The 22,538-nt window shown below is 36.9% G+C and overlaps 2 protein-coding genes and 2 long non-coding RNA genes across 4 annotated transcripts in view; all 4 read left to right on the top strand.

The window, feature by feature from the left end:
* Positions 1–22,538, top strand: part of LOC309506451 — a 64,554-nt gene that overhangs the window by 7,137 nt on the left and 34,879 nt on the right. The gene's annotated exons all lie outside the window — the stretch shown is intronic.
* On the top strand, positions 614–4,173 carry LOC309506304 (uncharacterized protein). The gene is made up of 12 exons (XM_082180110.1): positions 614–694; positions 1,465–1,629; positions 1,723–2,020; positions 2,113–2,184; positions 2,268–2,326; positions 2,411–2,548; positions 2,977–3,111; positions 3,190–3,273; positions 3,354–3,442; positions 3,528–3,630; positions 3,708–3,990; positions 4,059–4,173. Exons 2-11 carry the CDS (start codon positions 1,495–1,497, stop codon positions 3,852–3,854), a joined length of 1,260 nt encoding a protein of 419 aa, XP_082036236.1. The 5' UTR covers positions 614–694; positions 1,465–1,494; the 3' UTR covers positions 3,855–3,990; positions 4,059–4,173.
* Positions 6,384–11,828, top strand: LOC309505781 (uncharacterized protein; the record flags this gene model as incomplete). Its single annotated transcript, XM_082179240.1, has 4 exons — positions 6,384–6,605; positions 7,305–7,420; positions 9,938–9,991; positions 10,956–11,828. The coding sequence occupies exons 2-4, from the start codon at positions 7,385–7,387 to the stop codon at positions 11,826–11,828; spliced, it is 963 nt and encodes a 320-aa protein (XP_082035366.1). The 5' UTR covers positions 6,384–6,605; positions 7,305–7,384.
* Positions 16,971–17,611, top strand: LOC309506466. The gene is made up of 3 exons (XR_014208770.1): positions 16,971–17,076; positions 17,181–17,246; positions 17,479–17,611. It is a non-coding gene; the product is annotated as an uncharacterized lncRNA (long non-coding RNA).

Raw genomic sequence — 22,538 nt, 5'->3', positions numbered from 1 at the left:
TAGGTTAATTTGCAACATGAATTATGTATGTATTTTTGAAAATGTGAAAACGAGTGGAGAAACTAATCTCTGAAAATTAAAGATTGTTTGTTTGCATTAGGCTATTTACATGAATACATGTAGCAAATGTCCTTATGGTCTCTTGGATGTTCATGACGAATAAAAAAATAAGCAACTGGTTAGCCTTGGCATACACAGCATATTCCTAAGTCCCGTTGATTTGAATAGACTTTTCACTTGAATGCTTTCATGAAAGTCAATTACATGAACTTGGCTTTGCAAAGTTGTATTGAACCTATTACGTATTATTCTGTGGGTGTACTTTTAACCTTTAACAATTTTCCTGTCAAGTTTACATCTGTCCCATTCAGCGAACTATTCCTCATGCCAATGCAGTTTTATCAGTGCTGAACTCTTTATTATGAACTGAACTAAAATTAACTGTTTTGATGATTTCTCATGTCATGAGATCCCGTCATAAATTGAATGATTCAATAGTTCTTACTGTTCCACCTGTTCACCCTTCAGAACTTTGTCAGCTGACTTATTTTACAGGGGAAAATAAATTCTTGACAGTATTGATGTATTATTCTATTTGTTCCTGTATGTGTAGATGATGTACCTTAAGGTAGCGATCTGATACCCACCTGGCATTCTTCAGTGAAGCTGTGAATGAGCATGGCTTTCCTCTGAGGTACTGATGTTATTTAACTGTAATTATTATTGTAATTGCGTAAATTTGAGGCTTCCCTCAAACGGCTCCATCAGATAAAAAAAACACTCAAACTTCTTATTGCAGATATCACAGGTCACTAAATTGCATCTGAAACTTGTATAAGCTCATTAGCACATCTATGTACAATTGTTAAAGATGATATTACAGAATTCTCAATGGTCTTACTGTTTCACATGACATGGGCTGCTTTTAAATTGTTGTCTCTAACGTGAATCAGGGCTGTAACCTCACACATAGGCCTCCATGACAGTATTCTTCTTTCTTAATTCAGTTATCAGAAAAGCTACAACATTTGGCAACTGTTCCATTATCTAACTTATACAATGGAAATAGAAAAAGTTGAGAATCGAAAACATAAATCAGCTGACCTTCAAAGTTGAGCGTTTTTAACTATTTTCAAATGTTTGCTCCATTGGACAATTTAAGGAAAGCTACACTAAATAATAAACATAATTCATAACATTCATTCAAAATTCTCCCCTTTAAAACTGATGGTTTAAGAAATAAAAATGACAGTTACAATTTTCATTTGTATTTGTTAATATAAAGAGTAACAAACCAAAGCCCTTTAGTGAAAACTCAGAGTAAGTTAAGGCCGAGATGAGGGAAACTCTGGGTTTTCAGTGTCAGAGAGTGAGATCAGATAAACCCTAGGAGTTTCTCTCTGACTCCTCAGCCAAATGATCAGTCAGTTGTAAATGTAATTTGTTGAAACACTTTTTTTTTAGGGCTCTACAAAGTATACACCATTCTTTTTGATGTTTCACCGGCACCCAAACACGCCAGAGGTTCTAAACACAAAGGTAATATCTGAGACAGATTGCTTTGTAGCAGAGGATCCGAATATTGTAATGCCAGCACGGATGGTAGAGGTGACAGCAGTACAGGCAAAGGTAATTGTCTCTAGTATGAACTATAATTAAGTAATAATTCACATTATTTAAGGTATTCTATTAAGTCTGTTTATTGTACATTATCTTCATAAGGTGCGGGATCACATTGCAAAAGCACAGGGGAAGCAAAAGGCAGAGTACGAGTCCCGGAAAAGAAAAAATGTGAAATCATTTCACATCCACGAAGGAGAGGAGGTACTCAAAGCAAACAAAAGAAAAGAGGGACGCAAAGGTGGACGTTTAGAGGGGAACTGGACAGGCCCTTTTGTAGTCGAAGACATTACCGGAAAAGGGGTTGCTACACTTGCAGACAAATCAGGCAACATTCTCCGCCAGAAAACCAATGTGTCCCAACTCAAACCATTCCTGCGGCGTGACATTAACCTGAATGGTGAGAAAGGCAGTACATTACAGTAGATGGTCCACTTTTTGAAGTAAATGTTTATGGCAAATTTAAAATATTACATATACAACCTTTTTCAGTGAAAATTCATGATGACCATGATTCTTACTGCCTGAAGACAGACATGGCAGGAGGCGATGCATCACGCACAGGTATGCTTTATTTGATTTAATTTTAAAAAAGTACAATAAGTAACTTTGACAAAGATTTGTGACTGATCCAAATGTGTTTACAGAAATTGAAAAAAAAAATCAGTTTTCAGTGGATCGCTTTCACATCTTGGAGCTAGAAGAGGTAAGATGTCAAATAAATGGAAGTCTGTTATATATTATATAATATTATATATGTAAGACAATTACAAAGCTTTTTTTTTTCTAGGAAATGTATATGAGAATTTTGAGTGAGGAAACCGACAGAAAGCGGCCACTCATTCAGTTTCCGAGATGCCAGGCCACAGTTGAAGATTTCGAGACACTGTGTCCACAGAAGAAAAGTTTCCCATGGCTGAATGACGATGTTAGAATTTTAATTTGCGAGTCTCTATTTGCCCCAATGGAATAAATGCTTTGTGGGATCTCCATATCTCAGCTCTGGAAGGCTCTAGAGCCTCCAATCATGCATTCATGTCTATGTCTCAGCACCCTCTAACAGAATCCAAGATTTCAAGAATATCCAAGAAACTTTATTTTTTGACCCAAAATATCTTTATATTTTTTTTGGGGCGAAAAATTAAGTTTCTCGGATATTCTCGAAACCGTGGATTCTGCTTAGAGGGTGCTGAGACATAGACATGAATGCATGATTGGAGAAATTTTGGGACTCAGGCGAGCCCTCCATATGTGTCCAATGGCAGCTTATTTATATGGTCTTTTGTACACAAACCTCCTATATGTACTTCTTTTATTATTCAACAACATTTTATTGAAATCTACTATTTCTTTTAGATTCTTGACACAAGGATTGCACAGCTCTGTAAAGCACATGGTGGAACTGCTTTACAGGTGCACACGTTCGTTCTCTGGTGGCGATCCTTCACTATCAAGAAACATGTGGATGACAGTCACATTTCTTGTCTGAAGGTAAATGAAAATCTATGAAATAAATTTCAGGGCCAGGGGACACACTTACTTGCTTATTTACCTAAAAATATTTTAAAGGACCTTGATGAGAATGACACAGTCCTTATTCCAAGAATTGTTGGTGGACAGAGCCCCGAAAAGGGAAACCACTTCATTTTGTGGGTATGTATGGATAAAAAAAAATACATTTTTGCTCAACAGTTGTTACTCTGGTTAAAGCGGTTTCTGTTTATGTTGTAAAGGTCTTGGATGGTTTGCTGAATCGTATTCGAGTTTACGACCCCACTGGCAACTACAAGTCAATTTCTGCGATGGACCTGGCTATACTATGGTATTGTGTGCTTTGTAAATGTCAAAACTGTTATCTTTATTTACTAATGTACATTTCTTAATTTCTTTTTTCTTTTGTGCAAAAGCAATGCCTTCCGAAATACTTGGGACTTGGGAAAATGGACTGTTGAGTACCCAGAACAGTGGAGGCTGGCTGACTCTAACAACTGTGGGGTTTTGGTTTGTACAGTAAGTTAAATAAATGCTTTTATTTATTTATTTTATTTTTATCTACATTACTTTAACAACTGTGTTTATTTCATTAGATGGCAGAAATGGAGGTGAGGGACAAATGGACCTGTATGAAAAACGAGGTGATACAGGGAGACGATCTGTGGCATCTGAGAAGATATCACGCATCATCTATGGCAGCATATGCTGTTCAGCATATGACGAATAAAAGGTATGTGTAAAATGTGTGTCCTCATTCATATAAATCAACTTAAAATTGTAATAAATCAAGTAGATCGATGATTTTTAAAATATAGGACAGTCGAGGAGGTGGGAAAAAAAGGAATTTGTTCTCTTGTCAGTGATACTGAAATTCAGGTACATATAAGACTTTACAAAATTTAAAATGTCTAGATATTGTTTGCTATACTAAATATTTTTTTCAGGAGTTGTTTCAAGGAATTGTAAAAGGCTCACTGAAACCCACATGGAACAAATGGTGGCAAATGAAGACTGGAAAAATGGCAAAACCTAAGAGCTTTCATCCTGCCTTGTCAGCACGTTGAGGAACTTCTGGGACACATCGACAACATTGTGTTTGAGCAAAAGAAGGACAAAAAACTTGAACATTTCGACCTTTTAATGTGTGAATTGATTCCTGAGGTAAGCATTTTATGGGATCGTGTTGGTACAAATAAGTACTTTTTTATATCACCAAAAAAACACATCATTTTCTCACCCTGGTATCATTTGATAATATGTTGGGAGAAACTGATGGCTGATTTTTATATGTTTTGGTGAACTAACTCATTAAACTAACTCATTAAGTAATTACTTTTTTTTTAAATCTTTTGTACAGATCAGCCTTCTAATACTGAGACGAACGGAAGGTTTCAGTCACTTTTGGGCTGATATATCTTATCTTGTGGAGTGTGTCATTAAAATAGCCTTTTAATGTCACAACATCCCAGGTTCAACGAGCTAACTACGTTCTGCTGCGTTGCACCTTTGGGCTTGCATATCAAAGTAAAAACAGTGAGTGATGTTCCATAGCACTAAAGACTGTGCAAATGTCCAGTTGAACATGATGTGTTGCAGCATGTTTGTGTGTTTTTACAGAGTTCCCTCAAGCCAGTCCATCCATGACACCCCAGGTTCAACGAGCTAACTACGTTCTGCTGCGTTGCACCTTTGGGCTTGCATATCAAAGTAAAAACAGTGAGTGATGTTCCATAGCACTAAAGACTGTGCAAATGTCCAGTTGAACATGATGTGTTGCAGCATGTTTGTGTGTTTTTACAGAGTTCCCTCAAGCCAGTCCATGACACCTAGTCCAGCCTCCTCACCTACAGGTCACGACCCCACCATCTAAAGGGGAAATTGACTGACTGCATCATCTAGGCCTTAGGATGGTTCCACAAAGAATTGACTGCATATACAACATGAATTTACTTCAAACTAAAGATTTGACTTTTCATACAGCAAAAGACACTGCATCCATTTGTGTCTCATTAGTTCTCAAAAAACTTTAACCTTACAGTTCATTAAATATTTAAACACAGCTAACTCAACATTAGTTGTTTTTAAATCTTCACAATGTATAGCCAGAGAACTATCACAAAAGTATTTAGGAAAGTAACGACATACAAAAGTATGTCTGTTTAAAGCTGCTTTGTATTGTGTATTTTTAAAAGCTCTATAAATGTCCTAAAACGATGTGCATTTTGCTTGTAGTTTTGTGTTAATAAAAATGTAATATATTACATCTCATAATTCAGTTGAATTCATTATGTATTGTATTGTGTCATTTAATAAAAATGTTATACAAGTTTTGGTTCACTAATTTTATTACATTAAATGTTATTGTGTTGTATGATGTTCTGTATTAAGAAATAATTATGCCATAAATCATATGCATTAGTACACAAATGACATGCTTGTAATAAAAAAAAAAAAGCATATTATGCCCTATACATACTTAAATATGGTATTTCTTTAAAATAAAAGATTATTATATGAACTAAGTAGTTTGATTACATTAAGATTTGTGATTCTATAATTTTATTATACTGGTCTTTAGTCAAGGCTTGACAACCAATTAATATATATACACCCACAAAACATAGCTAGCATTCTGTAATTTATTTAAATGTCTAAACTGTTAATAAGAAAAACAGTAATATACACAAATAAACATTATGTTATGGCTCTTTTAATAAATAAAATTGTACTTGTAACATATTGCGCTGATTATTGCGATAAAAAACAATGACATAATTATAATTGCACCACGAATTGCTGTGAATCCGGTAAGGCAGTATAAGCTCAGTAAAGCTCATAGCACGATCATCAGATAACGTTAGCTCTATGCTATGCTACTATCTAAGCTAACTAAAAAACACACTAACAACGAGAAATGTTTAATTTCACAATCTATAGCTTCGGTTAAATACTAGTATATGAAACGTATAATTTAAAATACATTAAATACATTAATGACTCGTTATAACGTAGTACAAACGTCTTCTATAATAAAGTGATTTTGTATGATTTGTAAGCAGGCACTAAAGCGATTACCCATAAAACGTGCTTTGAACCAATCGGATTGCTTGGGTCCTCAGCCCGGACCGAATACTTCAGGGTAACTGAATACTTCACCACACCGGTAGGCGGGAGATCGCGAAAACAAGATGGCGCCAGTGGGCGGAGCTTCAATCAGCTTTAAAATGTGTAGCAACGATGGTAGCAACAACCAGAGAATGTCAGCAACTTAATGCAAAATACTAATTATTTAAGTATTTTTGCCTGTAATTTATTAATTGTGCATTAAATATATGATAAATAAATAAATAAAATCCCGTTTATATTATGATAAGTACAACGTAATCAGAGGTGTAGTCATTCGTCGTCACGTCATTTCCTGTTTGGACTGGACAAACTCTGCACCTGAGAAGACATCTGTGGACCTGATGAAGGCAACTGTTATCCAAAAGGTAAATTATAATGTTGTTTAATTGCTTCTCTAATAGCATGTGGGTCCGGTTGGCTTGTTTGTGCATGTTCTGTATGCTCTTCGCTGCTCGTTTTACAGTTAGAAAGCAGCTAGCGCGTGATGCTAACGGTGCTAGCGGACCTATAGTGATTCTGTTTACAGACTGACATGAGGGAATCAGCGATGCTTGTCATTTTAAACTCGTTTTCGATTGCACTATATTTGTAACTGCTACCTTTTCTGATCTCATAAAATAGTCTAGCCATCATAATAACGCGTTGTCATGACTACAGTATGTGAAGGGGAGGCTATTTCACCCAGTACAGTATCCTGATATGCTACTGTTAATATTACTACAGTTATGCTTGCTTTAAACACATTAAGACACAAATATGTGCTCATATTACTCCTGACTATAATAAAATATACTCTGAATATTATTAGAACTGTCAGTCTGATTCAGTCTTATTAATACTGTCACTATTATTGCCTATAATGTATCAATTGTGAATGAAATCTATAAATGAATAGTTATTATCAATTAACATATTCCTTAAATATCATATAATAATAAAGTATTAAAATAACTTGAATGCTGTTTACCATAATTGATCAATTTATTTAAAACAAGCTTTTTGAATAATATGTCAAATGAAATGCAATGGTCGTGATTAATGAGAGTCTTTTTCTATGCGTGCAGACACATGGGATGATGGCTGAAGTGAGTCAGTGAAGGAGAAGATCAAGATCTGGAAGAGGACATGCCGTTTACAGACAAAGATGAGCTCCAGGGCAGATTCAGCAATCATTATAAAGGTGAGTTCAGGGTTTCCATGCTTAAGCAGTGCCATGCGACCAGTGTTCCTCAGAAACAGATTATTTGCCACTGTTATCAGTCCCTGAATTATGATTGTGTGTGTAAGAAGTGAGTCACGATCACTTACTGTACATCTAGCACAGGCGCAATGTCTCGTATCACTCTCATACATACACACACTTGAACTCAGTGCCGTCAAAATGTATCTAGTTACCAGTGTCCCAGTAAAACTAGTGTCCTCATAGACCAGGATTCTGTTAAACTTACACAACACACTCAGTCAAAGTCAAACATCAGGATCATGTTCTTATGATGTCCTCATAAATCTAGTGTCCTCATAGACCAGGATTCTGTTAAACTTACACAACACACTCAGTCAAAGTCAAACATCAGGATCATGTTCTTATGATGTCCTCATAAATCTAGTGTCCTCATAGACCAGGATTCTGTTAAACTTACACAACACACTCAGTCAAAGTCAAACATCAGGATCATGTTCTTATGATGTCCTCATAAATCTAGTGTCCTCATAGACCAGGATTCTGTTAAACTTACACAACACACTGAGATTCTTCAGTCAAGTCAAACATCAGGAACATGCTCTTATGATGTCCTCATAAAACGGTGTCCTCATAAAACTGGTGTAAAGCTACACACAACCTGACACACTGGAATGAAAACACATGTAATGTGATGCATAAAAGCCGTGAACATTACCTTGTGGTAGCATTTAAATATTGAAATATTGATTTGAAAACTTTAACTATTTTGTAATCTTGTATATTATCTCAAATCAGTATTTCATGTGCAAATATTTATTGATAGGTAGCTGTGTATCAGGACCCTTATTATCCTGTCAGTTTATTTTGTATTAATTACTGACTGACTGTACATTATCCTTTATATATTCCATTTATAATGCTTTTTTTAAACTCTTAGGTGAAGTGTTTCTGTATGTAACGCTTAATTTCATATTCTCAGATGAGCCATAAGAGCCAGTGGTCATCAGGCAGTGATTGTGCTGCTCTGACTGTGGGACTAGACAAAGTAAGTGAGAGTTGTGCTGGAAGAGAACGAGCAAACGAAGCAGAGACATCTGTGAGATCTAGTGTTCACATATTTACACCACTGTTTCATGTCTAATGTTATGTTTTGTAGACTCTCTGTGAGGTTGAACCCTCCACTCTCGAAATGAAGAGTCCGTCCCCGTCCCAGTCAGAGATGTACAGAAGGTATTGTTTTTTTGGAAATCAAATTAGGGATACAGCGATATGAACATTTGGGCCGATAACTGATCATTCTTTATATTCGAAAGCCGATATCTGATATATTAGCCGATGAATCTAAATCCAAAATTTGATATACTTTGAAAGCCTGATTACAAAAACGAAACGCACATCATTTAAAGCCAATGTCCCAAACACTTCAACATAAATCAAACATGTACAGTACAGTGGCCTAATGTAAGATTCCTTAACTTTTAAAATGAATTTTACATTCATATTTCCAACTTTCTTTATAAAAAAATGACAACACTTTACAAAAAGGTTTCATCTTGTTAGTATTAGTTAACATGTACTAACAATGAATGAACAATACTTCTACATGATTTACTTAATGTTTATCTTACTTAACGTTAATCTCAACATTTTCCAAGACATTTTAGGATCCAGTGTTGTATCTGTTAATTTAATACACTGTGAACGAACATGAATTCGCATATTTTATTAACTCACATTAACAAAAGTTTTTCAATATGAAAAGCAATTTCACTAAATGAATTGAATAGCTCTATTTGGAAATAATTAATCATTCTAGAATGATTGGTGTGATTTTGTAGGGGTTTGCATCTGCATAGAAAATAATAAATTGCAAGCAGAGATAAAAAAAAATAACAAAGATGTGAAATAAACAATGCCTCATATATTCCAGGTAAGTCTAACAGCATTTAGGTACAGAACTTGAGTAATCAACTGTAAAATAACACGGCAGAGTCTTTATATAGCCTGACTTCACAGAGGCCTATACTGCAATGTCACTACCACAGATGGGTATGAATGATAAAGCAATACATTGTGCAGCCCTACAAGTTAATGTTCATGGCTTTAATGCATCACATTACATGCATGTTCATTACAGTGTGTCAAGTGTGTGTGTGTCTTACACCTGTTTTATGAGGACACCGTTTTATGAGGACATCATAAGAGCAATGTCCTGATGTTTAACTTGACAGGAGAATCTCAGTGTGTTGTGTAAATTTGACAGAATCCTGGTCTATGAGGACACTAGTTTTACCGGGACACACATATGGAATATTAGGATCGATACTGATAACCCATAATTCACAGCTCATTGTGGCTAATACCAATAGCGAAAACTATTTGTGCTTGTCAGATTAAATATAATCATTGAAGAAGTTGGTAAAAAATAGCAACCTCTGTTTGGCTTTCAATAAGTGATACTAAAATTAGTATTTATTTGTCTTTTTTATATATTTTTACTACTTTTTTTTTCAGATGATAACTCTGAAGAATCAGATGAAACCTGAACAAGATACAGCAACTCTAAAGGTATCCAATAAGTTAATGTAATAACTCTGTTTCCTCAGAAACAGATTATTTGCCACTGTTATCAGTCCCTGAATTATGATTGTGTGTGTAAGAAGTGAGTCACGATCACTTACTGTACATCTAGCACAGGCGCAATGTCTCGTATCACTCTCATACATGCACACACTTGACAGTGCCGTCCAAATGTATCTAGTTACCAGTGTCCCAGTAAAACTAGTGTCCTCATAGACCAGTATTCTGTTAAACTTACACAACACACTCAGTCAAAGTCAAACATCAGGATCATGTTCTTATGATGTCCTCATAAATCTAGTGTCCTCATAGACCAGGATTCTGTTAAACTTACACAACACACTCAGTCAAAGTCAAACATCAGGATCATGTTCTTATGATGTCCTCATAAATCTAGTGTCCTCATAGACCAGGATTCTGTTAAACTTACACAACACACTCAGTCAAAGTCAAACATCAGGATCATGTTCTTATGATGTCCTCATAAATCTAGTGTCCTCATAGACCAGGATTCTGTTAAACTTACACAACACACTGAGATTCTTCAGTCAAGTCAAACATCAGGAACATGCTCTTATGATGTCCTCATAAAACGGTGTCCTCATAAAACTGGTGTAAAGCTACACACAACCTGACACACTGGAATGAAAACACATGTAATGTGATGCATAAAAGCCGTGAACATTACCTTGTGGTAGCATTTAAATATTGAAATATTGATTTGAAAACTTTAACTATTTTGTAATCTTGTATATTATCTCAAATCAGTATTTCATGTGCAAATATTTATTGATAGGTAGCTGTGTATCAGGACCCTTATTATCCTGTCAGTTTATTTTGTATTAATTACTGACTGACTGTACATTATCCTTTATATATTCCATTTATAATGCTTTTTTTAAACTCTTAGGTGAAGTGTTTCTGTATGTAATGCTTAATTTCATATTCTCAGATGAGCCATAAGAGCCAGTGGTCATCAGGCAGTGATTGTGCTGCTCTGACTGTGGGACTAGACAAGGTAAGTGAGAGTTGTGCTGGAAGAGAACGAGCAAACGAAGCAGAGACATCTGTGAGATCTAGTGTTCACATATTTACACCACTGTTTCTAATGTACAGGTATAACAATACTACGCATGTTTTAAAGAGAGAAACCCATATTTTAGAGCGTAAATGGAAACAAACTAATTTAGAGGTCTTTAGAATCGCGTGGAAAGACAGTATGTCACGTTATAAAAAGGCACTAAAAGCGGCCAGGGCTGAGCACCTCCGCAAACTAATAGAAAACAACCAAAACAATCCAAGGTTTTTATTTAACACCGTGGCTAGACTAACAAATAAACAGACGTCACCCGAACAAAATATACCGTTACAGTTCAGTAGTAATGATTTCATGAACTTCTTCACTGAGAAAATAGAAAGCATCAGAACCACAATTATAAACGTTCAATCTTCAATCGCGCCTTATAATTCAGCTTCAATTATCACCCCGAAAGAACAATTACAGTGCTTTACAACTATAGAACAAAAAGAGTTAAATAAACGTATCACTTCATCTAAAACAACAACATGTTTATTAGATCCTATACCAACTAAACTACTGAAAGAAGTGTTACCTGTAGTGGAAGAGCCTCTCCTCAATATTATTAACTCGTCTTTATCTTTAGGTCATGTTCCAAGAACATTTAAACTGGCAGTTATAAAACCTCTCATTAAGAAACCACAATTAGATCATAATAATCTAGCAAATTATAGACCCATTTCAAATCTTCCATTTATGTCTAAAATATTAGAAAAAGTGGTGTCCGCTTGTTGTGGGAAAAATTAATCTTTTCTTTGTTTTTATTTTCAATGATTTAACAAATGAATGCCATACATTCATTTGTCTGTATTTTGAGTTTATTTTATGATGTTAATACAGCTGCAGGGTGTGTGTGTGACTCAGAGGTGAGAAGATTAGGGGGTAAGGGGAGCCACAGGGGTTCCTCTGTGTCTTTTGTTTAGTGGGGGCTGTAAGAGATAGCTTTTGAAAGAGATAACACTATAAAAATGCGGGCCCACCTCTGCTCTGGGTCTCACTCCGTCTGCAGCTGGTCTGCGGGTGGACTGGGAACATTTCTTGCAAGAAATAAATATCTTTTAAGAACAATTTGATCCTGATGTCTCTTATGCCTGATGCTGTTTTGTTAGTTACTTGTTTTTGCCTCAACAGACACCACGCCTTGGTCCGTTCGGACAACATGTCTGTGGTGTCCTACATAAATCGCCAGGGCGGCATCAGATCCGAGAAACTGTACAGGCTGGCAGAACGCCTCCTGGTATGGGCTCAGTGCAACCTGCGCTCGCTCAGAGCAGCGCACGTGCCAGGGATCTTGAATATAGGACTGGACAGACTGTCCAGGAACAATGTTCCGGCAGGCGAGTGGTCTCTACACCCACAGACAGTCCATCTGCTGTGGAAGAAATTTGGCAGAGCGGAAGTGGACCTGTTTGCGTCTCAAGAAAACGCTCACTGTCAAGAGCAGGAGCGCGCTGGCCCATGTGTGGCCCCGCCGCCCGCTCTATGCTTTTCCCCCCGTCTCTCTCCTGCCTCAGGTGATAGAACGGATCAGGGAAGAAGGATGCTCAGTACTGCTGGTAGCACCGTTCTGGAAAAACCAACCTTGGTTCCCAGTCGTGATGCAGTTAGCAAGTACTGCCCCGTGGCCAGTACCAGTGAGGAGAGATCTCCTCTCACAGGCCCGCGGCTCGATCTGGCATCCTCACCCGGAACTATGGTCCCTTCATGTCTGGGCCATCAACGGGTACATGTTGGACTCCCTAAAGGAGTATTAAACACGATCACGCAGGCTAGAGCTCCGTCTACAAGACGACTCTATTCTTCGAAATGGTCGGTGTTTTCGGGCTGGTGCACAGCCCGTGGTGTGTCACCCACAAACTGTGGTATGACGGAGGTGCTTTCCTTCCTACAAGAGCTGTTGGATGGGGGCAGGGCCCCCTCCACGCTCAAAGTTTATGTGGCGGCTATAGCAGCGTTCTCAGAAACAACGCTTGGTCAGTCAATAGGAAGGAACGATTTAGTCATCCGCTTCCTTAGAGGGGCTAAGAGACTGAATCCTCCCAGACCTCCCTCAGTCCCCGTATGGGACCTTTCTACGGTTCTGGAAGCCATGAAAGGTGCGCCATTTGAGCCTTTACAGTCAATCGATTTGAAACACCTGTCTTTCAAGACGGTGTTTTTGCTGGCTCTCGCTTCAGTGAAGCGCATAGGGGATCTGCACGCGCTCTCTGTGAGCGCGGCGTGCATGGAGTTTGGGCCCAATGACTCAAAAGTTATACTCAAACCTAAGCACGGTTATGTTCCAAAATCCCTCAACACACCGTTTAGGGCGCAGGTTATCTCCCTGTCAGCCCTACCGGTCCCTGATGAGGAAAAAGACGCGAGCCTCCTTTGCCCAGTCAGGGCATTACGAGCTTATGTGTCTCGCTCGTCTGTTTTCAGACAGACGGAGCAGCTTTTTGTTTCGTTTAGCAGACGTTCTAAGGGACTAGCCGCGTCGAAACAGAGCCTATCCAGATGGATAGTTGATGCTATAGCGCTGGCATACGCCTCCAAGGGCATGCAGTGCCCATTGGGTGTCAGAGCGCACTCCACGAGAGGCATGGCCTCTTCGTGGGCCTGGTCAAGTGGGATTGCCTTGCAAGATATTTGTATGGCGGCAGGCTGGGCCTCCCCGTCTACATTTATAAGGTTTTATAACCTAGAGGTTCCCGCCCTGCAGGCCAGGCTGCTGTCGGTCTAAATTTACCAGTATTATCTGACCTGATGCGATCAGCTCAGAATGCTGCGTCTGCTGAGCACAGCTCAATGTTCGACAGTATAAAGCTGGGCAAACTGTGTAAGACCCACATTTCCCCATCAGTTCAGGCCGTACCCCGCCCTGTCTGTATGATGAAATTCGCGTCCCATCGACGCTGCTATATGTGGAAGAGTGAGGCTGCACCCTTCCCTCTTCCCGGACTCCCTGTGAGTTCCCTGAGTGATTGTGCACTATATGTACCCCGGGCTTTCGCCCTTGGGTCTTTGGTGTCAGATCTCAGCATGCACGGCGTTTTACATTGGGTCCCCTAGCGTAAGATATCTTACGCAGTACGAGAGACCTCTCGTAAGAGAACGTACTCGGTTACTAACGTAACCTCGGTTCTCTCTAGAAGAGGGAACGAGTACTGCGTATCTTGCCGTGCATGCACACGCTCTGGTTGCTTCGATGATGAAAAACCAGATAATAGCTGCCTGCGAGCGATATTTATAGGCCTAGACCACGCCCATTTCGGCGGGACGTGACGCAGCGGGCGCGAAGTGCCCTGATTGGGTCTGACGTCACGCCAGGCCTCGCTCGATAGGCTGCTGCAGTTGCCGCAGAGCAGCCAATAGGCGCGCGAGCTGTCTCGCCTATGTCTGCATTGCTGCTGCAACGCGTTTTGCATTATTACAAAATTAAGGATAATTTTTGGCTTCAATATCTCGCGGAAAAGGATTTTCCCCTAGCGTAAGATATCTTACGCAGTACTCGTTCCCTCTTCTAGAGAGAACCGAGGTTACGTTAGTAACCGAGTACGTTTTAAATCTATTTCTTATCCTTTTTTGGCCTTCAAACGTCTTGAAATGCACATATCAGAGAAATAAAAATGTTTAACCCCATAACAACCTCAAATTTATGACCTCTTTAATTATAAAGCCCTGTCTACGGCCATGTATTAGGCCTAGATCAATAATGAATGTGTACATATTGTGAATGAATTTAATAAACTTAGTTACCTAGCTTTCCTGGTAGCTTTGTCTGAGAAAATGATTCATAAATCAACCTATCAGTTGACCCTATGTTTACTTTCTTCACTGACAGACAAAAATGAAAAGCCTATATCAGTCAAAGCTCAGCTTTAGGAGGGGAAAAGACAGAGCAAGATAAAAACAAAGAGAAAAAGAGTGTGATGCTGATGAAGTGTGGAAAATAAACAGCTACCCGCACATGGTTTTAAAGCTGTTGTTATCCAATTTTTTTGGCCTTCAAAACATCTTAAAATGCACATATGTAGATCAGAGAAATCAAAATTTTCTCGGGGGAGCATGCCCCCGAACCCCCCTAAATACCTTGCATTTGGTACCTCAGTGATTATAAAACCCTGCCATGCATGTTACTGGATGAATGAATGAAACTAGTTAATAATGCGCATTAGACCATAAACTAACTTTTTTTTTTTTTTTATCATACCCTCATTGGGGCTGAGGCCCCCTAAAATGAAAATCATAGAATCGCCCCTGGTTTCAATGTTATGTGTACTAATAAAAGCCTTACATGTTTGTGTTTGATTTGTTCATTAAATAAATTATTTTACCCATTAAAGTGTGACAATTAAAATATAAAATGAGCTTATATGATTCAATAAGATCTAATGTTGGCTCTCTCTCTCTCTGTCTCTCTCTCTCTCTCTCTCTCTCTCTCTCTCTCTCTCTCTCTCTCTCTCTCTCTCTCTCTCTCTCTCTCTATACACACACACACACACACACACACAATGAATAAGGACATTGTCTGATAGGATCATCTGTTATTAAATGTGCTTATGACACTTGTTACTGATAGTGCTTAATCAACTGTAGGAATGACAGAAAGTTGATAAAGTTTTAAATTATTTTTATATTTTTGGATGTTGCCATTGCTCTAAATACAAATCCTTCACCAAACACCAACACCCCTCTCCCCTAATCCCACCCTAAACCCCAATACCAACACCAAATTACCTAAAATCACCAAAAAGTGCAAAGATTTTACAAAAACAAAAAGACACAACAACAAAAAATAATAGCCTAAGTAGCGAAAAATTAATTTTGCTTATTTAAATGTAATATATTGTTTAACTTTCAAAGTAGGCTACAGCACTCTCCTCACAAACACATCAACCAGACTGAGGCAACGACTCGTTAAATACGATCTGGAGTTCGAGCCTTCTAACACCCAAAGCGAAACGCCCACGTGACTGGAGAGAAAGTGAGGCTTCGTTTGTCATCGATCACGTGACTCTAGTAAACCAATACACACTCCGATACGGGGCTTCACTAGAAATTGTTTCGCTTGTGTGATACGCGCATCGAAGCTTCAGTGTCATATGTAACATCACTACCTTCCACTCAATCAGACATTTGTGTATGCTTTTGCCTATGCAGTGCTTTAGATTAATCTTCTTAATGTTTGAAAGGCATGGTCAGCGGTTTGCCTTCTGGACTGATGAGGCCAGAAGCTTGGTCCAAGGAACTCTTCAGCCTGTCTACAGAGTGCCAAGACAGAAAGCTATCTCTGAGAAAGTCCCAGCCCACATTGAAGCTGTCAATGTCCGCACAGCTGAAGAAAAGAAACTAGTGGACTTTATTGTGAAGTTACAGGGATCTGAGGAACTGAGGAGGTGGTACTTTAACAATGTTCACATTTATTCATCTTTAAAGACTAACTCATAGTAAAGATTCTCCAAGGGCCAATGTTTTAATTAGGGAAAACATTAACATATTTTTTAACTATGCTGCAAATTATTGTATCTTTATCTTAAATGTATCAATTCCTTAAATAATTGCTTTTGTACCATGGTTTTACCCTAGGGTGTACTCAACGGGAAGCCATCTAAGTGGTTACATAAGGTAACTTCGTCCCGGGTGCCTGTCTACCTCGACAGTGAGGAACAACAGGACATCTTGTTCTCATATCTGAGAGGATTGCTGGATAGGATACCAACACAATTGAGCGTCACAGATGAAGTGCAGTTAATCTGTGGTGTTCTTTTTCCAGAGGTATGCCGAACCATGTAATGTGTTTGTGTGTCCTGCTCCTGTGCTTACAAAATGTACTGTATAAACTGCATGCTAGCACTACTATACTATATAATGGTTTGCTGTTCAGTAGTGATATTGTTGTATATTTATATTAACGTTTTTCATAGGCCATCATAAATGCCCTGGCTGTCCTCCGGGATGTCTCCTTACAGGAGGCGGAGCAGGTCTTCCTTTCTGGTCCGGATTATCATTGCAGGTCAGAGTAGATTATTAATTATTTTTGCACAATGCCCAGTGCACCCTTTTGTTACTGATATTTCTGTTAACACAACAGTGACTGTTCTCTGATAACTATTTCAGTGAAGTGGAAGATTTTAACAAACGAATTGACAAACAATTGAGGAAAGAAGGGAGACCATTCAATTGGTGGGTATTGCTCTCACATTTACACATTTGGAGTTTGGAATTAGACGTCAGTAACATGAATATTCTATTTGACTTTCTCTCTCTACAACTCAAACATTTCGTAAGTGTTAAATCAGAAATATATATTTCAGTTGAACATGTTAAACAAATTTCTATTATTTTTCTCTCTCTCTCTCTCTCTCTCTCTCTCTCTCTCTCTCTCTCTCTCTCTCTCTCTCTCTCTCTCTCTCAGAGTTGAAGCCATTCTTGCAGCAACTGGTGGAAAAGGGGATCTTTTTGGTGCTTTTGTTCTAGCACAATATTTTGATGTAAACTTGATGTATTAACACAAAATATTAAATTAAAATATTAATTTGTGACCAAGATATTTTGAACTATGATGATATTTTGATGTTATATTTTGATATGTTAAACTCATAAAACCTGTACAGAAGGGGAAGCGAGAGATTAACTGGTTTTTATGTATTAGAATAGTGTGCAAAAGTTCATTTATTTCAGTAATTCAACATAGCTGTAAGCCATAATCATCAAATTTATAACACATAAAGGCTTGAAATATCTCACTTTGCATGTAATGAGTCTATATTATATATTAGTATCAGCTTTTAGTTGAATTACTGAAATAAATGAACTTTTGCACGATATTCTAATTTTTCGAGTTTCACCATATTGGTTTACAAGGTTTACATAAATTAAATTCTGCTGTTCTTTAATTTGATTTCAAAGTCATTTGCTATAACAGGCATTAACTAATAAGTGAATTCTTAATTTGGTTGTAAAAATGCAATATTTCTATAACCACATAGAAAGAAATGTAAAAAAAAAAGTTTACATTTATTTTCTTTATTTAGAAGGGGTAACTATAAGTGCAGTTTGGAGTCCATATAATTAAGAAAGTGACAAAAACTCGTTTTAGTTTAAGTATAAATGCTCCCTTATACGTTTATTATAGCAAAACCATGATTATTGATTACCATTTGTATAACAGAAATACAAGAGAAATACAAAAATATCGTTGTTTACTTGTACTACCATGTCATTAACTTACAAAACCATGAATTAGACCATTCCAAGCCTGCCAAAAGCGTCACAATTTAACTGCATCAATAATCTGTAGCGTCACACCTCTACACCAATAACCTCATCTTTATTATAAACCAATAACTATGATAACAACCGTAAACATATTTCCATAGACAGTATATAAACTGGACACAGCGACCCCATTGGATTCAACGGAGAAAAGTGAAGTCAATTAGAAGCACTAACTTCCTGATGGTCGAGCGTACTGCGCAGACTCACACTGAGCTTGACGACGTAGATGTGACGTGAGCAACCCGTCTGTCTTCTAGTAACTGTGCCAAGAGAAATCTGAATCATTCCCTTCCGAAACTTGCAGAGACGGAGAGCGTGAGTAGGAGCTGTCCATGAGCTAACGTTAGGAGCAGGAGAAACTTTTGCAAAGTATTCTGGTTAATTACTTTGTCATTTTGCCTCCACGTCCCCCCGATTGCCCGCGAGCTTCTCCTCCTGTCCATACGGTAATCTCTCTACTGTGCGACAGAGAGTCGCATGTTATGACGCAATCGTTAGCCTATTTTTACAAAAACTGCATCTACGGGGCCATAACGTAAGATACAAGGTAATGGAGCCTTTTATACATTTTCGTGTTTCTTAAGAAATAAATAATGGACAAATGGAGTCTTTAAACGCCTCAGATGTAAAGTTATTCGCTGTCAAAGTGACGCCAAAATGAATGGGAGTCAATGGGATGCTAACAGCAGGTGATGGTCCGCTAGCCAATGGCGGTGCCCGGGGAAACTTCAAAATAATATGAAACCCTGCCCCCCTGCATATTTCCGACAGGAAGCAGCGCCATTTTGCGCATGCGTACAACAAATCGAGTCACGTGCCGTATTTGGACATGGGCGAGGCTTCCGACGTCACACTTGGATGGGCGTGGCTTCTGACGTCATACTTGGATGGGCGTGGCTTCTGACGTCACACTTGGATGTGGGCCGGGTTGGATATCCACCGCAGGATGCAGCGAGCTGTATTTGGCCACCGCGGCAAATCTACCGCGGCGAAAATAAACCAGTCACATTTCAAAGTCATTCGCGAAATGACCGCCAGGCGGCGCAAAGGGATATTGTGCAAAACAGCAGCAATTGGTGAATTTTTTCAATTGCCGTAAGTGGGGTTAATGTCAATTAACTGTAAGGGTGAAATACTACAACTATGGTAAACAGAATAGAACATTTTATAAGGCCAGAAAAATAGAATAACAAGTAAAAACTAGAAAAAAAGTTTGAGACAAACTTTAAGTTGGCTTGAGAAAGCCGGACCAGAGAGTTTGAAAAAGTTAAAAGTAGTTTGAAGTTTAAAGTAGTTTAAATTTTGATTGATAAATTAGTTAGAAAGAAAGAAAAAATATTAGTTAGAAAGAAAAAGATAGATTAGTTAGAAAGATAGATTAAAAGAAAGATTAGTTAAAAAGAAAGACAGATTAGTTAGAAAGCAAGAAAGCAAAAAAAAGAAAGAAAGAAAGAAAGAAAGAAAAGTGGATTAGAAAGAAAGAAAGAAAGAAAGAAAGAATTGTGGATTATAAAGAAAGAAAGAAAGAAAGAAAGAAAGAAAGAATTGTGGATTAGAAAGAAAAAGAAAGAAAGAAAGACTAATTAGTTGAAAGGAAGAAAGAAAGAATGGTGGATTAGTTAGAAAGAAAGAAAGAAAGAAAGAAAGAAAGACTGATTAGTTGGAAGGAAGGAAGGAATGAAGGAAGGAAGGAAAGAAAGAAAGAAAGAAAGAAAGAAAGAAAGAAAGAAAGAAATATGGGCTTGGTAGAAAGAAAGACTAGTTAAAAAGAAAGAAAGAAATATGGGCTAGTTAGAAAGAAAGATTAGTAAGAAAGAAAGAAAGAAAGAAAGACAGAAAGAAAGAAAGAAAGAAAGAAAGAAAGATAGAAAGAAAGATTAGTTAGAAAGAAAGAAAGATTAGTTAGAAAGAAAGAAAGATTAGTTAGAAAGAAAGAAAGAAAGAAAGAAAGAAAGAAAGAATTGTGGATTAGAAAGAAAGAAAGAATTGTGGCTTATAAAGAGAAAGAAAGAAAGAAAGAAAGAAAGAAATATAGAATTGTGGATTAGAAAGAATGAACGAAAGAAAGAATTGTGGATTAGAAAGAAAGAAAGAAAGCAAGAAAGAAAGAAAGAAAGAAAGAAAGAAAGAAAGAAAAAAGAAAGGTGGATTAGTTGAAAGAAAGAAAGAAAGAAAGAAAAAAGAAAGAAAAAAAGAAAGAAAGAAAGAAAGAAAAAAGAAAGAAAGAAAAAAGAAAGAAAGAAAGAAAAAAAGAAAGAAAGACAGACTGATTAGTTGGAAGGAAGGAAGGAAGGAAGGAAGGAAATATGGGCTTGGTAGAAAGAAAGACTAGTTAAAAAGAAAGAAATATGGGCTAGTTAGAAAGAAAGAAAGAAAGAAAGAAAGAAAGAAAGAAAGAAAGAATGGTGGATTAGTTAGAAAGAAAAAAAGAAAGAAAGACTGATTAGTTGGAAGGAAGGAAGGAAGGAAGGAAGGAAGGAAGGAAGGAAGGAAGGAAGGAAGGAAAGAAAGAAAGAAATATGGGCTTGGTAGAAAGAAAGAATAGTTAAAAAGAAAGAAAGAAATATGGGCTAGTTTAGTAAGAAGATTAGTAAGAAAGAAAGAAAGAAAGAAAGAAAGAAAGAAAGAAATATAGAAAGAAAGATTAGTTAGAAAGAAAGAAAGATTAGTTAGAAAGAAAGAAAGAAAGAAAGAAAGAAAGAATTGTGGATTAGAAAGAAAGAAAGATTTGTGGCTTATAAAGAGAAGGAAAGACAGAAAGAAAGAAAGAAAGAAAGAAAGAAAGAAAGAAAGAAAGAAAGAAAGAAAGAAAGAAAGAATTGTGGATTAGAAAGAAAAAGAAAGAAAGAAAGAAAGAAAGACTGATTAGTTGAAAGGAAGAAAGAAAGAAAGAAAGAAAGAAAGAAAGAAATATAGAATTGTGGATTAGAAAGAATGAACGAAAGAAAGAATTGTGGATTAGAAAGAAAGAAAGCAAGAAAGAAAGCAAGAAAGCAAGAAAGAAAGAAAGAAAGAAAGAAAGAAAGAAAGAAAGAAAGAAAGAAAAAAGAAAGGTGGATTAGTTGAAAGAAAGAATGAAAGAAAGAAAGAAAGAAAGAAAGAAAGAAAAAAGAAAGAAAGAAAGAAAGAAAGAAAGAAAAAAGAAAGGTGGATTAGTTGAAAGAAAGAAAGAAAGAAAGAAAGAAAGAAAGAAAGAAAGAAAAAAAGAAAGAAAGAAAAAAAAAAGAAAGAAAGAAAGAAAGAAAGAAAAAAAGAAAGAAAGAAAGAAAGACAGACTGATTAGTTGGAAGGAAGGAAGGAAGGAAGGAAGGAAGGAAGGAAGGAAGGAAATATGGGCTTGGTAGAAAGAAAGACTAGTTAAAAAGAAAGAAATATGGGCTAGTTAGAAAGAAAGAAAGAAAGAAAGAAAGAAAGAAAGAAAGAAAGAAAGAATGGTGGATTAGTTAGAAAGAAAAAAGAAAGAAAGACTGATTAGTTGGAAGGAAGGAAGGAAGGAAGGAAGGAAGGAAGGAAGGAAGGAAGGAAAGAAAGAAAGAAATATGGGCTTGGTAGAAAGAAAGAAAGAAAGAAAGAAAGAAAGAAAGAAAGAAAGAAAGAAAAAAGAAAGGATGGTGGATTAGTTAGAAAGAGAGAAAGAAAGAAAGAAAGAAAGGTGGATTAGTTAGAAAGAAAGAAAGAAAGGTGGATTAGTTGAAAGAAAGAAAGAAAGAAAGAAAGAAGAAAGGAAGAAAGAAAGAAAAAAGAAAGAAAAAAGAAAGTAAGAAAGAAAAAAAGAAAAAAAAAGAAAGAAAGACTGATTAGTTGGAAGGAAGGAAGGAAGGAAGGAAGGAAATATGGGCTTGGTAGAAAGAAAGACTAGTTAAAAAGAAAGAAATATGGGCTAGTTAGAAAGAAAGAAAGAAAGAAAGAAAGAAAGAAAGAAAGAAAGAAAGAAAGAAAGAAAGAAAGAACAAAGATTAATTAGTTAGAAAGAGAAAGAAAGAAAGAAAGAAAGAAAGAAAGAAAGAAAGAAAGAAAGAAGAAGATTAGTTAGAAAGAAAGAAAGAAATAAAGAAAGAAGATTAGTTAGAAAGAAAGAAAGAGAGAAAGAAAGAAGATTAGTTAGAAAGAAAGAAAGAAAGAAAGAAAGAAAAAAAGATTAATTAGTTAGAAAGAAAGAAAGAAAGAAAGAAAGAAAAAAGATTAATTAGTTAGAAA

The sequence above is a fragment of the Leuciscus leuciscus genome (assembly GCF_965113295.1).
Source record: "Leuciscus leuciscus genome assembly, chromosome: 9".
Classification (NCBI taxonomy): domain Eukaryota; kingdom Metazoa; phylum Chordata; class Actinopteri; order Cypriniformes; family Leuciscidae; genus Leuciscus; species Leuciscus leuciscus.
This window is presented reverse-complemented; position numbering and strand designations above follow the sequence as displayed.

Bases quoted from the DNA above. Each gene is read 5' to 3' on its own strand.
- LOC309506304 (XM_082180110.1), top strand. From the start codon at position 1,495: ATGTTTCACCGGCACCCAAACACGCCAGAGGTTCTAAACACAAAGGTA. The intron at 1,630-1,722 runs GTAATTGTCTCT...TATCTTCATAAG, and splicing joins TGACAGCAGTACAGGCAAAG to GTGCGGGATCACATTGCAAA. The intron at 3,443-3,527 runs GTATTGTGTGCT...TTTGTGCAAAAG, and splicing joins ATGGACCTGGCTATACTATG to CAATGCCTTCCGAAATACTT.